Source organism: Camelina sativa, chromosome 1, assembly GCF_000633955.1.
Source record: "Camelina sativa cultivar DH55 chromosome 1, Cs, whole genome shotgun sequence".
NCBI lineage: Eukaryota > Viridiplantae > Streptophyta > Magnoliopsida > Brassicales > Brassicaceae > Camelina > Camelina sativa.
In genome coordinates this window covers 3837630-3855088 of record NC_025685.1, presented here as the reverse complement: position 1 = coordinate 3855088, position 17459 = coordinate 3837630, and the positions used below count along the sequence as shown (strand labels likewise).

Below are 17459 nucleotides of genomic sequence, written 5' to 3'. Positions count from 1 at the left end.
CTGGGTATACAAGTGATGTCTCTAAGATACATATGTTTTCTTTAACTACCTNAAAAAAAAAAAAAAAAAAAAAAAAGAGTAAATAATGGGTGTACTAAATGTTTACTTTGACTATATATGTTTGCTTATTGGATTTTGAGAGATTACCTCAATCAAAACATATATTCAAACTGGTTTAAATGGTGCTATAGTCAAATGCAACTATTCATGGGTAATTGATGGCTAAACGGTAAACCATACAAAATATGAAAAATGTTATTAATGTGTACATATGAGTAAAAGTGAAACATTTTATTTAATAGTTATTATATTTTTTTCTTTCACATCGCTAAAGTGGGAAAATTTGGCAAGTTGTTTCTTTCCAATTTACACAAAAACAAAATACTACTTTCACTGTTTCACACTTACGTCATATTTACTTTGTAAGACTGATGGTTACTTGATTTCTGTAGAAAAATATGGATGCTAAAACTTTGATGACGTACTTGATCTGTCCCATAAAACATTAAACGATAAGGTTACCAGATTGACAAAAAAAAAATTGACAAGGTTTCTATTTTATCTTACTATATTTGTTTTTATTCATATACTGATAATCTTGATGACAGTAATATTACGTTTAGAAGGTTTAGTTAAATCCAAATATCTAGTTATGATCAGCTGCTAACATACCATTCCAAAGAGAGTAAGAGACCATGCGGTCCATACCTGAAGGATGGATCGGTTTTTATATCAAGTGCGTATCAACTCGATTTGATATATTAAAATTCACGATCCAAGCTACACGTACATACATCGAGCAACTCATATATATCCAATCCATCCACCAAAACAAAATTTCTTTGATTTTTTAAATTTTGAATTTTTGACAATTCACTAGTAAGTACGAACTACATTTGTATAATGAATAGATATAATCATACTTTATATGAAAAGAACGTTAATGTCATAATTAACATTACTACAGAAATATAAAAATCATAAATCTATGGGTAGTAAGTTTTATGGGGAGCCAAATCAACCGCAAGAGAGTGCTACGCACGAACGACGACGTTGGTGATTTCTACTTTTCTCATGGCAAACAACATTGTCATTGGGAACGCAGTGTTAAGATCAAGGGTGAAAATAAAAATCTTTAATTAGGATGATGTATACATAACTAGGATGATCTGCCGTGTCTGAGCTATAATTTGTGTTTACGGTGATTACATATAACTAATCATTTTTATTACATATAAAATACTATTAATAATTAAATATTTGGAAATGATTTTTTTTTTAACGTTTTTTATTAGATATCAGAATACAAAGTCACGAGATAAGTAACTCCGTAAATACAATGGAAAATTTAAAAAAGTTCGAGAAGTTTCTGGTTGATAATAAGCCATCTTAGCTAGCTTATCAGCCACCTGATTACAATCTCGTCGTACTAGCTAGAAGGATATATCAGTAAAGAGATCTGCCCAACTGCGGATATCAACTAGGAGATTTTTCATAGTTATGCTCTTGGTTCTTTTATGTAGTAGATCATCTAAAGCTTTGCAATCTCCTTCTAGTATCACCTTTCGGTAACCTCGGCACCAAGATGTTTGAATAGCATGCAGAAGCGCTAGTCCTTCAGTTTCCAATGAGTTAGACGCTTGCTTGAGTTTGGAGCTTCCAGCTAAGAGGGTAAGTGCCTTTATTATCACGGATTATCCACCCTACGCCTATGTTGCCATTATCTAATTGAAAACTTCCATCAAAATTTACCTTGACAACGTCTGTTGTCGGAGAATTCCAATGAGGGGAGAGAGGGGGATTAGCAATCGGAGTATTGGGGTTAGATTGTTGTCTTGATGGTTGTGTTGCAGCCAGCCATTCTACAACATTATCAGTAGCTTTAAGAAGCACTGAATTTGTGTCCCAAACAACTATATTGAAGATAAGATCATTTATGGACTTCCATATTTGCCAGCCTATCCAAATGGGAAGATGTTGCTTATTTTTATCCATGGCCGACTTATACATCAACAATAATGCTTTGATGTTATCTTCAAGAGATGATGTGAATGATAGACCAGCCGGAAGATTGGACTGTCTCCATATTGTTGAGGCATACGAGCACTGAAAGAGAAGGTGGTTGATAGATTCGACTTCTTGGCAGCATCGTTGGCAAGTGGCATCAATCGGTATGCCCCTACGGTTAAGTTCTTTACCAGTACCCAAAGCAGAAGATAACACTCGCCAGTAGAAATGTTTAAGTTTTGGTGGTAATGAAGTTTTCCAAAGCTTATTTTTGAGCAAGGGGTTACCTGGTGGTGGATCAATGTGGTCATCGTCCGGTAAGTGTTGACTTAGCCAGTATCCGTATTTCACTGTATATGTACAATCTTTGGTGTAATGCCAGATTAGTTTATCAAGACATTGATGTTGTGGGATATATATCTGTCGAGCATGTGTTGCATCTTCAAGAGACAGTTGCTGCCGTATTTTAGCTTCATCCCACTGCCGTCCTCCATTTTGCCAAAGATCATTGAGAACAGTATTTGCACTTAGAGAATGATAAGTTGCAGGTCGAGGTGGATGAGATGGGATCCAATGGCCCGACCCCCTCCTTCTACCTTGGCTTTGCCACTGATGATATGGACTAAAGCCCATTTAATATTAGATACAAATTCATTACAAGTACACCATATGAAACATTCAGAATAAAGCCCAAAACGAATTAGTCGAGACGCGTGTTATGTAGTCGGGCCAATCGTTATCCAAAGGGAGCAAGCTTTGTTGACTGCACGATTAGAGTTTGGATTTTTACTTAATTGAGTTGAATGGATATGCGTGGAGCTAATTAGTCAATAGAACTTATCTGTGGTAGCCAATCAGGATTAGGATTAGGATTTTTACGAAATCTTAATGGATAATAATCATGTAAAACAATCGATTTACGCCACAAAACTTATTAGGATAGGATTATGATCAAGATTTCCTTCCTTATTTTAGTAGATAGCTTAGAGATTTTCAGACAAGCTTATGTCCATTCTCTAATACACTATAGTACCTTTCACTTAGCTTCGAGTGTGTTCCTTTTCGACAGTTCTGAAAGATGGCTATTGAAAAAATAATGCCGACCAAGTTTGAGGTTTCTAGATATCTTATTGATATGTACTACAAATATAAAAAATTTGTATCTTGAAATTATCTCAAAAACCTTTGCCTAATTATTTTCAGGGTAGATACAATGCTCTTCTTCTTTGTTGGCTCTTTGGAAATGGATGTCTTTTAGCATGGAACACTATGCTCACAGTTGTGGATTATTATGCTTATATGTTCCCTGTAAGTGCAATACATTTTGTTTTTATGAATATATGTATATGCTGCTTTTCTGTTTATAATCAGCTGGTCACTTACCTCGTACCTCTTGATTGTTTTGTTTTGATTTTTTAACTTCCTAGCGGTATCATCCATCGAGAATCCTTGCAATAATTTACCAATCATTTGCCATCGGAGCACTTAGTGTTCTTGTTTACAAAGAGGCAAGCCTAAATACCAGACGTCGAAACTTGTTTGGATACAGTCTCTTTGCCCTTGGTTCTCTTGCTATCCTAGTGGTGAGTTATTCTTTCAATGTTTTTATTTATATATATTTAATTTTTTCAATGATTTTAATATTTATTTTCTTGGAATTTTTTCACTGGAATCATAAGCTTGATGGTTTAAATTTACTCATTATAATATTTTTGAGATTATGAATTTATCTTAAAATTTGCTATGAGGCAGTTAGATTTATCTACTTCGGGAAGAGGAGGGATTGGCTCTTTCATTGGAGTATGTGTCATTAGCGCGGCGTTTGGTTTAGCGGATGCACATGTTCTAGGTGGAATGATTGGAGATCTTTCTTTGATGGAACCAGAGTTTGTTCAGGTAATTACAACACTCCCAGAGTTTGTTAGTTGATTTGTTCAAGTTTACATATTTTTTGCCTAGAAAAAAATTCACAAATAGTTTTTTTTGAGTATTTTAGTCAAAATGATTTTGTGTATGGTAAACGTAATTTATGTTTGTATTGGTGTTATACATTAAATGCACTTTGAATGCATTTATGAAAAAATGAAATCATTTTATTTATTTAATATGTGAAGTTATTGGCTTAAAATGGTAGTCTTTTGACTTTTGTTAATGTTTTGGCCATCGATATAAGTCATTTCTAGCTGGCTTAGCTGCTTCGGGAGCACTAACCTCTGGACTGAGGCTGGTCACAAAAGAAGTGTTCAAAAACTCGAGGGATGGCCTTCGCAAGGGAGCTAGTAAGTTTATTTATCTATATTCTTAAAAATACGTCAATTTTGGTTATTAATTTAAATCCTACGATTATTTATAACATATTTGTTTGTTGACATTGGCAGTGTTGTTCTTTGCAATCTCCGTCGTTTTTGAGTTGGTTTGCGTCATGCTATATGCATACGTTTTCCCCAAGCTCTCGATCGTCAAATACTACCGTGCACAGGCAGTCCCGCAAGGATCGACGACTGTATGGGGGGACCTAGCAGCTGGAGGCATACAAGAGTTACCAAGGAGACTGGTACGTTGTTGTCAATTTATGGGTGGACGAAAAACAGTAACTAAAAGAATAAATAATGTTTAAACGAAAATCAAAATTTTATTTTATAAGATGATTTCGTATAAGTATAGCATTATTTATCTTAACTGAATGATCATTATTTCTTTATATTTTAAGTTGTCTAAAGTTTATGATTAGTTATTAAACAAAAAAACAAAAACCTATATATGAATGCAGGCCGAGGAAGCCCTAGAAATATCAGATCCGTTCAGCAACAAAGTCTTATTTTTACTGAACTTGGGTAATGCAATCAACTTGTTCTTGGTATATCTAGTGACGTTTAGATTTTTCCCTCGGTTTCTGTTGGAGGACATGGGAAAACACAGTTTAGGAGACTGGTACGTAATCCCCAAAAATGCTTACTAACTATGACAAGGTTTTTTTTTGTTTTGTTTTGGAAAAATAGATAATTAACTAAGAAAAAACGGTTTGGAACAGGTATCCGCTAATGTTGATAGCAGTGTTCAACGTCTCGGATTTGGTTGGGAGATACGTTCCTTTGGTCAAGAAGTTGAAGATGGAGTCGGAAAAAGGTCTCATGATAACATCATTCGGACGTTTCTGGTTGGTTCCAGCATTCTATTTCACAGCCACATATGGAAACCAAGGCTGGATGATTTTCTTGACGTCAGTCTTGGGATTAAGCAATGGATATTTGACTGTTTGTATCCTAACATCAGCCACAGAGGGTCACTTGGTATAATTCCATTTCCACCTCTCTTTTTTAATATTTTCTTTTTCTTTTTAAGATGGTAATGATGATAATACTTTATAAAATTATGAAATTGGTTTAGGCACCGGAGCAAAATGCACTAGGAAACATGTTGGTGCTTTGTATGTCTGGAGGGATGTTTGCAGGAGTCATTTGTGATTGGATTTGGTTGATTGGTAAAGGTTGGTGGTAAGTGTTGCCTATAGTTTGAGAATTGAGGCAGCGATTTGGTTTCCTATCAATAAAATGTAATCTCTAAAGTCTCGAAGTTAAGTAGAGAGAATAATGCACCTTTCATTTTCATCAGTTTTTTTTTTCCTTTTTATGTAAGACATTTTTATCTCTCTCAATAAGTTCATTTGACATTATCTTCTGATATGTCATTTTGGTCAATTTCTCCATCTTACTGCAATTGCTTTATTATAATATTATGGTTAACAAATTATTTTGTCAAAGAGGTATCGAACGGTATCATTAGAACTATGGGCCTAAATCAAGAATAATAAACGTATTGGGCTAATAGTTTAGCCCGGCCCAGTCCAGACCATAACTATTTCTAGATTGAAAATGTAAAGGAAGATTTTAGATTTCCCTACCACGTGGGTTTTACCGGAAATGCTCTTGATTCCCTGAGATGTCCAAATCATTAGCCTCATTGAGACAGAATCAAAAGTGTTAAAAGAACCAATTATATTGTAAAAATTGTTGTATTCTTAGAAAAAAACTGTGGTGGAAGATGATAATACTATAGTGAGTAAGTGATGCTGCATACCTCACAATGAGACCTTTTACACTTGTTTAGTTATTTTGAAAAAAAAATCTCTTAAATTATTATTAGGATCTCTTTTCAGCTACGATTAGAAAATTTTGTTTGTAGTTGTATACTATTCACTATGGTGTATCTTGTACTAGTTATATAATCACTAGGGTGTATCTTGTAAGTAGATATAATATCAATTAAATAAAACATGGGATACATATTTGGAATTTTGATGCCACATGAATAATCATTGGAGAAACTAATCAAATGAAATAAAAGGCTGCAGGAAATTAATGATTATTCTTATTTTCTCTTCCTTTTTCCTTTTTTTCTTCTTTTGTGATGTTATCAATGTCTCCCATTGTAATAGCCACATTATCACTGATCATTAATGTCTCATTGATGTATACCCTCAATTAAAATAACGAAAACAAATAAAACGCCTGGTTATAATCATACTATGATTTATATTGATATTTTATACCATTGAATTTGTACGTTTGTTTTGTGAAACAATCATTTTTCTCCAACGGTCATTTGGGAATAAAACCAAATCGGGGAAAGGACAACATAGATCACGTATGATCTGGGGTGATGCCATTTTTTTTTAACTTAACGTACCGATCCATCGCACATTTACAGTAATCTAATCATTATTTAATTACACAATTATTATACTCTTAATCTTTCTACTTTCCTCTCAATGCACATGATATAAAGAAATTTTCACTTTTTAACACACTCCTAATTTTTTTGTACATTTTCGTGCTACAAATGTAAGAATATTAGTATCAAAGAGATAAAAGTAAAACCAATCCAAAAAAGGATAATAAAGAGAAAGTGTTCAGAGAAAAGAAGAAGAAGAAAAAGAAGTGTTTAGTTACAAACCTGTCTTGATGAGAGTATTTTTTTGAAGTTACTTCCTAAAAAAAACATTGCCCTTATAAATCTCCAAGAAACCCTAACAAAGATAATAATAGTTGTAGTAGTAATATAACACACGACGATTATAAAATATAAATTACATTCACCACCACCCCCCAAACCTAAACGTAGAGTTAAAACACTCAGAGAATGATCTCTGTCCCAAGAAGTTTTGCTTCTCTCTTGGATTCAAAGTCAGTGTATGGAATCTATGTTCTTGCTTAGCTCTTCCAGCTTCTTCATTCTCATCTTTTCGCTTTCTCCCACCAACTGCGCATCATTCGAAATTGAAAACCCCGTTAAGCCAAGTACACATATATCACATTATAATCGACAAAGAACAGATGTGACTGGCTTGATGACAGAGAGTCACAAATATGTTGGAAAACGGCAAGAACGACCAGTATGTAAACTTAGATAGAGTTTGGAGGAACCGACTCCGCACACTATGGAGAAGACTCACACATAGCTTTAAGAACTCAACATCAAAACCTTAAGGATTAATAAATACTGAATCTGCGAGATCACAAATATGTCTAAAACTATTGGTGTTTGATGCATGTCTCAGAACAGAGTTACGGGACAATAATTAGCTCAATGTCCTTCTCCACACAAGCAGGACTAATGTGAATAAATAACCGACAACACAGAACCATAAACCAGAGAAAAGCAGAACAACAACGAGTAGACCAGTTAACTCCAATCATTTCTAACTCGACCCAAAATATATGTATTTGACAGAAAAGAGAGTCGAGAATTTGTTGACTAACCTCCATTAGCTTGGTGATAAGCTGCACCTTCTCTCTATTCTTATCGTTGAATGCTTCAAGAGCTTCTTTGTACTCTCGTTCCTGCAAGTTGTGTAAAAACACCAGCTTAGCATCTTAATCCTCAACCAAACATGCATACTTTGAATACAGGTCAATAGGATTTTGATTATTGTTTTTGGTTTTACCTTTTTCTGAACTGTATGGCCCAATGGCTTTAATTCTTTGTTGACAGAATCAATCTTCTTCCTAACCAAAGCAACTTCTTTCCTCATGGGATCAGCTAAACCTTCAAGTTCCTGAAATGCAATTTAACCACCGATCACCTTAGTCATCAATATGACATCACCCAGAAGAAGCAAATCATAAAAAGGAACGAGCTTTTGATCCACAGAGCTAATCTCTATCAAGTAAAGTGGGTTTTACAATCTGTGTTACAAAATGTATAAACTTTCACTCTTTTGTATCCCACAAATTGGGAAAAAAAAACACTAAAAGAAAAGACTATGTCCAATTTCATGAATATAAACATAACCCAGAAGAAACAAATGGTTCTTTTTTCACATAAAACTTAATCCACATAGGGTATTTATAGCAAATGGGTTCCACTACAAATCTAGAAACTTCCACTGTTTATCCTGTGACCCAGAAATTGAATAACCCTAGAACCGAAGTGAATCCACGCTTTCTTGCTATTGATCACTTAAGATCCAAAATCCGAAACACCAAAAAGCCCCAAAATTTTCTCGACCTACGGTACAAACCACACAAAACCCAAAGGAAAAAATATACTTAAAATTGTAACTTGAATGCAATTGTCAGATCTTGAAAATTCCAACACTTGGGGTCCTACAATTTCCCCTTAAACATGAATTAAATCCACAAATATAAAAACCCCCAAATGTTCAATTTTGCCTCCCATTCAAAAAAAAAAAAAAAAATCAATAAGAAAAAAAACCAAAATTGAAGCACAATTCTCCAAAAAAAAAAACAATTTTTTTGATGAAAAGTAGAAAAAAAAAAAAAAAAATTACCTCACGGATCAAAGCAAGACGCTTAGTCTCTTCTTCAACACGACCAAGCTGAGCTTGAACCCTTTCCCTAATCTCCGTTTTCCTCTTTTCGATCTCTTCTTCTTTCGCCCTAAACGCAGACAACGCAGTCCTAGACATCTCCTCGTCTTCTTTCGACATTTGGCTACTGAAACTCATACTCCCCGACAACTGAGCTCCCAACTGTCGGCTATGCACCGCCGGAGCCACCGTCGTCGTCCCCTGCGACGTCTCTATTGCCTGCATCTCCTTCATATCTCTCTCTCTCGGTATCTCTCTCTCTCGGTATCTCTCTCTCTCTCTGTCTCTCTCTGTCTGGTTCTAGATTCTTCTGTGGTAGAGATTTATTTAGCTTACTGAGCTTTTTTTTTCTTTTTAGAGCCCAGAAAAATAGTGCTCTCTCTCATATCATATGAACATATATATATATATATATATAAAAGATAATTATCATTATTATTATTTTATTTGTATAACGGGAACTTTTTAATAAATTAAAATATAGGCTCTGACTGGTAACATGTGTTACTATTGACTTATGTTGAGTTATGGTCTCAACTCAAATTTTATTCAAAAATGTTACCAATCACTAACAAAACTAAATTTTTTGAAGTTGAGTTTGAATAATCATGTGTTATGGTTGATGTACAAGTTTGATGTATATCTTTTGTAAAATTGTTAACTCAAAAGATTATTCAACATCATGGAAATTGTCATGTGTTAGAGTTGAGTTATCAGTTTTTTAAATTATTCAATCGATTATTTTTTTAAAAAAATATTTGTTATTTGTTTCTATTTTTATGCTAAGCACCCGTAAACAACTTTGGTCAAAGATTTTTCTAAAATTTTCTAGTGTTCATCAGACTCTTTCAAACGAAAAAAGTTGTTCCTACTATTATTCGTCGTTGAAACGTACACGGAAATTTTAAGTTGTATATATAGATGCCTAAAGCTTATTGTCAAATAAGCACACTTTGAAGAAACAGTACGTAGTATGGTTTTCTTTCTTCTACTCTTTTTATCCATCGAGTTTATATATATGTTTAAAAATATTAGTGCATATTACTAATATATTTTATTTGTTTTTGATGAAGATGTCTAATGAAGGTGGTGCAGCTGGTGCAGCTGGTGGCGAGGATGTTGGTGGGAGTGGAAGTATCCGCCGTAAGGTAATGAATATATCACATACGCAGTTTAAAAACGTTGGATGTTTAGTATTTAATCTTTTAATGTGTATTATAGAAACAAATTGTATGGAATGATGAGTATATCAGAATATTCTTGGAGCTTCTTGATGTTGAATTGGCTAGAATTAGATACAAGCAGAAGCTACCGAAAGAAATCGGCCGAGTGCGGATTTGTGAAAAGTTTTTGGAACAAACTAAGATAAATCTTCTGTGGGATTCTTTCAAGAGCAAATACGATGCTTTGAGAAATAAGTGGAATGCTTATAAGAGGCTGAGAAATTTCACTGGAATACACTATGATCAGAACACGGGTTTGATTTACATGGATCCGGACTGGTGGGTTGACCGTGAAAAGGTATTTTCTTTTTTATTTTATTTTTTCTGTAGTTTAAATTAGTTAATTTATATATTAATAGTAACTTAAGGTTATGTATTATTTTTTGTAAATCCAGAAATAAGCTTGTTTGTAATACATATTTTATTTTGCTAGCTATCATATTAATATTCTTAAAAATATTGTGCAGGAGATACCATATGCCAAAATTATCCGTGAAGAAGGAATTCCCCATATGGAGCTTATGAGACGCATATTTGGTTGTCAAGGCAGTAAACCAGAAGCTATGTACCCAACTCATAAGCAAGATGCAAACAATACTGAGGTAGATGAGAGGCAATCAGTGGACAAGTTCGTTCCGATAGCCGTAGATGATGATGGAGATGATTCAAACCGTACTCCTACAAAGGATGCACATCTACAGTCTCAAACCATCACAAACGAATCTCCTCCACTGTCGCCAATTGGTCCAGCGAAGCGGTCAGCTAAAAAACAATCACGTGTTACTCCATACCCAAGTAATCGAGGGAAAGATGTACTACGGAGTGGAGAAAAGAACATGCCACGAAGAAGAACGGCATTTGAAACAGAGATGGGTGGACAATTCAAAGAAATGATGGAATTTCGTCGTGCTCAAGTAGAAGAGGCAAGAGAACGTAGAGAAAAGAATGAAGCTACACCATACAAAGAGGCATATGGAGTCTTGCAATCAATTCAAGGTTTGACAAGGTGGACAGATTTTTGGTGGGCGTGTATCAAAGTACTAAAGGAGGATCTCTTTGCCCGAGAAATGATGGTCTCTAGTGAAAATGATCATGATAAGATCATATTCTTGGAGGGTTATACGGGATATGATCGTAACGGAGATTTCATTGGAAATCGTCTCAATAATTTGCAAAGTTGCCAAAGAGGTCCTCCAAGTGTCAACCTGGATTTGAACATCCGTAACACAAACATGGAGACTCACGAAGAATTCAATGCTCCATCTCATACAGAGCTCATGTCATTATTCAAAGAGATAGGGTATGAAGGTGGAACCAAGAAAACGGGTTGTGATGGAGAATCAAGTCAGACGAAGACTTTTAATCTAGAAGATTAAAAATCTTTTAATAATATTCCTTTTCCTTTTTCTAATGCATTTTAGGTTAAGGTTTTTTTTTGTTTTTTTTTTTTGGTTCAATGCTAAGAAATTAGTTCTATTTTGCTTAATGTTACATGGTTTATGATTAATAAAATAATTAAGTTCTAATCCTAGTTTTTTTTTATTCTCATCTATTTATAGGTCATACGATTAAACGAGCTGTATTCTCGGGGTTTAGAAAATCTTACAGAAGACGAGTTGCTAGAGTTGTACAATCTAGAAGATGATGAGTATATGGATACGATAATGCATCCTTTGATGGAATATTACAATCGTTATTTTTCTAAACAACCAATGGCGGAAGAACGAGGATTAGGTTGGCAAAACCTTGAAAGGCAGATTCGTAACAAGCCGGTAAATTGTATGAACATGTTAAGGATGCATCCGGAAGCATTCAAGAACCTGTGCACAACGCTGGAGCAACGTTACAACTTACGGAGTACCGATAATATCAGTATTGATGAGATGGTGGCAATATTTTTGGTTACATGCGGTCAAAATGCATCTCAACGCTTTGTTGGAATGACTTTTGGTCGTTCCCAAGAGACTGCTTATCGAAAGTTCCATGAGGTACTGGACGCTGTAGAGAGACTTGCATGTGAGTATTTAAAAACTCCAACAACAACATCACTCCAGCACTATCCTCGTAAGTTACAAGAAGATTCAAGATATTGGCCTTTCTTTAGTGGATTTGTTGGAGCACTTGATGGAACGCATGTCAAAGTAATGGTTGGAGGTAGTGATGCAGTTGGGTATTTTGATAGAAATGGACAGAAAAGTCTAAACATAATGGCCATATGCGATTTAAACATGATCTTCAAGTATGCATGGCTAGGCGCAGCTGGATCCACACATGATTCATTGGTGTTGCAGTATGCAATAGATGGAGATCCTTTATTCCCGAGACCTCCTATAGGTAAGTATTATCTCGTCGATTCTGGATATGCGAACAAGCGGGGATTTCTAGCTCCATATAGAGGAAGCAGCAGAGAAAACATCAGATATCATCTTTCAGAATTTGATGCAGGTGCTCCGAGGAACAAAAAAGAATTATATAATAGGTGGCATGCATCACTTCGTTCTGTGATAGAACGAACATTCGGAGTTTGGAAAAAAAAATGGACGATTCTTGACAATTTGCCTCGTTATGATGTCAAGACTCAGAACAGAATTGTGCATGCTACTATGGTTCTTCACAATTTTATCAGGCTTCATAGAATTCCAGATGCTGATTTTGAAGACGAAAATGTCACTGCTCGAGATAGTCGTGGACGACGATTTGCAGAAGGCGAACTTAATCGACTTGAGGAAGAAGAGGGAACAAATGATGGCCAATATATGAATAACGTACGAGATGAGATAGCAAATATGCTATGGAATGTACGTCGTCATTAGTTTCTCTCTTTTTATTTTCTATGTCTCAAATGTTTTTCATTTTTTTTTACATAGGATCATTTTATTTATCTATTTTGAATTATTCTATTTCAAAAATGTTATTGTTCTTAATAATTTTTTAATTTTTATTTCTAATAGATACTGCACATGATACATCAAAAATGTTACCAGTCAGTCGTTTAAAGAAAATGTTTAATTCATTTTTTACTGCAAATTCACTACATCAAACTGCCGTTTATACCATATAATTTTTACTGCAAGCTAAATCGAATTTTAATATTTACTGCAATTCGATTTTGATAATTCGTGTTACCAGTCAGAGCCATAGTATTGAAACGTATATTAAAATAAGAAATTACATAACAGGCAAAAAAAAAAAAAAAAGGTTATTAGGGGAAATTACCTAACTGCCACCAACAACCGATAAAAGGAAGGAAAAAGAAAAAAAAAAAAAAAAAAAAAAGAAGAAAAAAGGAAGAAGAATCTGATTTTTGTAACCGTTGGATCTCTTTTTTTTTTTGTAAATAAATCCGATGAAGGAAGCAAAACCCGGAGAGACAGCTAGCTCAGCGTTAACAACTCAGCTGTCCTGTCTAAACCGTATATTACCGAATGAACCAAACTAAACCACTTTCTTTTATTCCGGTTCTTTTCATTGGTTACCAAAACTATCGTGATTTGATGCTATTGAGTTATTATTTTCATTTATCCTCATTCTCCTTTAGGGATAAGACCAAATCTACTATGATTCTATAAATGATCTTTTTTTGTGTTTTTTTTGGGTATTAATGTTAAGTACTAAGAATGATCTTCTAATAACAACCGAATACATATGAGAAGAATATAATGATCCCAAAAGATATCCTATATGATCCTCAAACAGAAAAGATAGAGAGAAATCAAATATATAGTACCTAGTAGGTTTTTCTACGTGTATCTGAAGGGCAGACGAGACGTTACAAGTGGTTTACTACATTTGTTCTTAATTAAGTAACGTTGTGCTAATTAATTTGTTTATTCTCTTTCGATATATAAAAGAAAAGTTTGTTAATAGGAAAAAGAGAGGAGAGACGTAAAAACGAAGGCAAACAGCAGTAGCCCCTCTCTCTCTCTATCTCTCAACGGCTTCAACTACGGGCCTTCGAAGCAAGAATCCTTCTTTTCATTTTTATTTTTTCCTTTTCTCTTAATGGAATTTACTTTTTATGTCAATGTTTACTATATAAATTTATTCCTCTAAAATAGTGTGACTATCCTTTTCTCTTAGCCATCATATCAACTCGATATATAAAATAGTCACACTATTTTTTAAATGGTGGGGTTTTAAATCTTGTCCTCATTTGGTAATTTGAAAATTTGTTTGTCCCACAAATTAATAGGATAAAGTTGTATTAGTCAGTATCATTTCAGTTATTTAAGAATTAATGGATGAATTTTTTTTTGCAAGGCTTTGTTGTGTTATCTTATAGTTAGAAAGATAGCTTACCTACTTGTAACTGACATAAAACCATATAATCTTGTAAAGTCTATATAATCTATAGCTCAGTTTGACATATTGTGAAATAATAAGTCTTTTAAAGTCCTATAATCTAATAATCAATATAGTTTTTTTAGTTTATATTAATGTTATACGGTTTTGGTTAATTGAGCTTAATCACCTGATAAAATTTTGTTGAGATAATGTCAGTTTGTGACTTCGTTTCAGAACAAACTTGTTCGAAGCAAAAAAAAAAAGAAAACAAAATCGTAGATTAGATGTACGGTGAGGATTGAGGTGATGAAAGACATAGACAATGGAGTGATTCCGTAGTCGACGTGTGCCTCTCTGCCTCAAAGGACCCACTAAACCGGTATTTGTGTTAGCGCGTGCATCAGATTATCATTTGCCACCCATACTTTTTTTTCTTTAGATATTCTTTTATGGATCCCAACCTGTTCTTGTTTTGTATGTAACATTCTGATTATCTACAACAGAACAAGGGCATTAATGTGTTTAAAATAAATTTCTTGCAAATTATAATGATCGCAACAAAGTTTGTTTTTTCTCAATACAATACTTCGAAGATATTTCCCATATTTACACATGTAATCTTGTTTCGCGTGTTGTGTGTTCAAATTAGTGAAAATTAAACATCAATCGAATAGTGTGTAGAAAGCGTTTGAAACCCATCGAATACGTCTTACATGCTCTTCACTATTAAAGCTTTTATACTACTATTAAGCAAATTTTTATTCATTATAAATTTTTATATATACTCTTAATGGTGGTGATTATGAACGTGATTGATGAAGAGAGGATATCGACTTTATACCTAATTGCCAGCATCAGCACTTAATTAGGATTTAATGGTCTCATGATAATGATTTGCTGTCTCTGATCAAACCTTATATTTTCCATTATTTTACATTAAATCAACGTTATGTCTTATGCACTTCAGCACTTATGTGTGTCTCCCTGTCCATGCTTGATGGTTCTATAACGAATACAGTATATTACTGTAGTTAACTGTAATTATGACGGGAACTTTGTACATTATTACGCAATAATTTTCATTAATGATTTTTACAAGTGTATACTGTATATGCCCTAGCAAGTTGCAACGTTATTACTCCCTCTATTTATTTTCACTTGTCATTCTGGAGTTTTGTACACAAATTAAAAAAATAGATCAATATTTTATTATACCCTTATTTAACTATTAGAATTCTAAAGGATTTAATTTTTTATTTATTTAATAAGGGATAAATGAGATAATTTTTTACTAAAAATGACATTGGAAAGCAAAAACGACAACTAAATTGAAATAAAAAATTAGGCATAGAATGACAAGTATTTTAAAACGGAAGGAATATAATTTACTGAAAGGACTTGAGAGTATCAATTTATTATTTATTACCATTAAATTTATGTACTACTACTTAGAATATACTATTGCAGGGACGAAACAAAAAATGTAAATACATCGACAACACTGGTTTCTTCATAGCTATGGGGCAGAGTCTTTGGGATGTCGGTTGGATTAGCGTAACTGCCAAAACACAAAGATACTTCCCTTCTTTCTTCTTCGTCCATATGAGACATGTCACAATTGTTTGTTTGTTTTTCTTCGTTAATTACGATGATGGTAATTAATCACTGAGATGCATACTAAACAAAATGGTGAATTTTTGAGTGAATAAAATAACCTTTATATATGTTGGTCAACATCATGGTTCAACTATACTGCACATATATTGATTGGTTGACACCAAATAATAATAATAAACTAACTCCGAGAGAATCGGTGCAGTTGACATATTCTTTTTGTAAGTTTGACTATAATAAATTCGTTTAAACTAGCTAGGATTCGAATTTCGAGTATTGAGTAACAGTTTATGAGTTATCTCGACCATTTATCATATGCGTTGAGAGGTTTATTCGAAGCTAGGTTTACATAAAAACTCAAACGAACGTAACTCTTTATATTAATGAACAAATAATAGTGAAAGAAAGAAGCGATCTAGTCGAGAGAATTTCTTGTTTCTACCAAAAAAATACTGCACATATTATTGTCGTAACTCGTGATTAGGGAAAAAAAATAAAATAGAAATTATCTTTCGGTACCCAAAATGGTGGTCATTTTATTTCTATCTTTCCATCAAATTATTTTGTTATATATTTGAATGAGATATATACTTATATAATATAGGTACACAGTCAGTCAGATACACATTCCTTCAGCTGAACCACTAGATTCTGAGCCAACAACCATATTTTAACCGAGCCACCGAGGTATGTACACAATACAGCCAAAAAATTGTCCAATTCTCACGTTACATAAAGATCCTAGAAAATGAAGTTCTTAATTTTTGTAGAGCTGGATGCTGCCATATTGTTTCATGATACGTCAAAATGTCATCCTATAACTAGTTTATCCAGTGGAGTCTCAAAAAACAAGGAATCGGGAAGAAAGCAAACTTATTTGGTTTAACTTTGAGAACAAAATGGAGTAAGATCTTGGTTTACTTCCTTCCTCTAAAGGCTTGGGAAATTTTCGTAAACAAAATTTGATTCACGTGAACCAACCGAAGTAAACAGCTGTCGTTATTATATATACAGTATAATGAAAATCAAGTAAGCATGTGTTTGCACATTTCTGACAACTCCTTTTCTTATCTGTCCTTTTTCTCCTTTTTTTGGGCCCATTCTTTTTTATTTATTAGTGTTGCTCCTTTTCTAATTAATGGATCCAACCAAGTGTAAAGAAAATATTATTTTGATTTATATTAATTTAACATGCTTTTTAAAAAAAATGTCAAAACACAAATTTCTGAATAACCCAATAAATATCGAGCCGTATTAGTCACCCACCACTAGATTCTTGTTCAAACTTGGGAACCTGGACATGCTAATATTCGTCTTCTTCCCATGGCAAAGTGCTCCAACTCAGGAGCCATATAACGGATATAACTTTGGAACCTTTGAACCTTTCCCTCAAAAGTTCAGGTTCATCATGTTAGTGACTACGTTTTTATGCAGTGACTAAAAAAAAAAACACTCTACGCGCTTTTCTTTAGACAGCTTTATAAATCTGAGCTTACTGGATT

General features: G+C 33.8%; 5 protein-coding genes across 5 annotated transcripts; 3 read left to right on the top strand and 2 right to left on the bottom strand.

The window, feature by feature from the left end:
• LOC104704085 lies at positions 1633 to 2640 on the bottom strand. The gene has a single exon (XM_010420219.1). The coding sequence runs from the start codon at positions 2638 to 2640 to the stop codon at positions 1633 to 1635; it is 1008 nt and encodes a 335-aa protein (XP_010418521.1).
• Positions 3178 to 5547, top strand: LOC104758424 (equilibrative nucleotide transporter 2-like; the record flags this gene model as incomplete). The annotated part of the gene is made up of 8 exons (XM_019243363.1): positions 3178 to 3315; positions 3435 to 3590; positions 3760 to 3903; positions 4181 to 4286; positions 4386 to 4561; positions 4778 to 4938; positions 5039 to 5297; positions 5395 to 5547. Coding segments are annotated over 8 exons (1251 nt in total), but the record flags the coding sequence as incomplete, so codon positions are not given.
• Positions 6905 to 9214, bottom strand: LOC104758336 (syncoilin). The gene is made up of 4 exons (XM_010481216.2): positions 8798 to 9214; positions 7952 to 8062; positions 7767 to 7847; positions 6905 to 7266 (listed from the first exon to the last, which is right to left on the bottom strand). Exons 1-4 carry the CDS (start codon positions 9068 to 9070, stop codon positions 7192 to 7194), a joined length of 540 nt encoding a protein of 179 aa, XP_010479518.1. The 5' UTR covers positions 9071 to 9214; the 3' UTR covers positions 6905 to 7191.
• Positions 9915 to 12911, top strand: LOC104758248 (putative nuclease HARBI1). The gene is made up of 2 exons (XM_019245440.1): positions 9915 to 9984; positions 11619 to 12911. The coding sequence occupies exon 2, from the start codon at positions 11712 to 11714 to the stop codon at positions 12870 to 12872; it is 1161 nt and encodes a 386-aa protein (XP_019100985.1). The 5' UTR covers positions 9915 to 9984; positions 11619 to 11711; the 3' UTR covers positions 12873 to 12911.
• LOC104704076 lies at positions 9981 to 11623 on the top strand. The gene is made up of 2 exons (XM_019245438.1): positions 9981 to 10357; positions 10527 to 11623. The coding sequence occupies exons 1-2, from the start codon at positions 10325 to 10327 to the stop codon at positions 11433 to 11435; spliced, it is 942 nt and encodes a 313-aa protein (XP_019100983.1). The 5' UTR covers positions 9981 to 10324; the 3' UTR covers positions 11436 to 11623.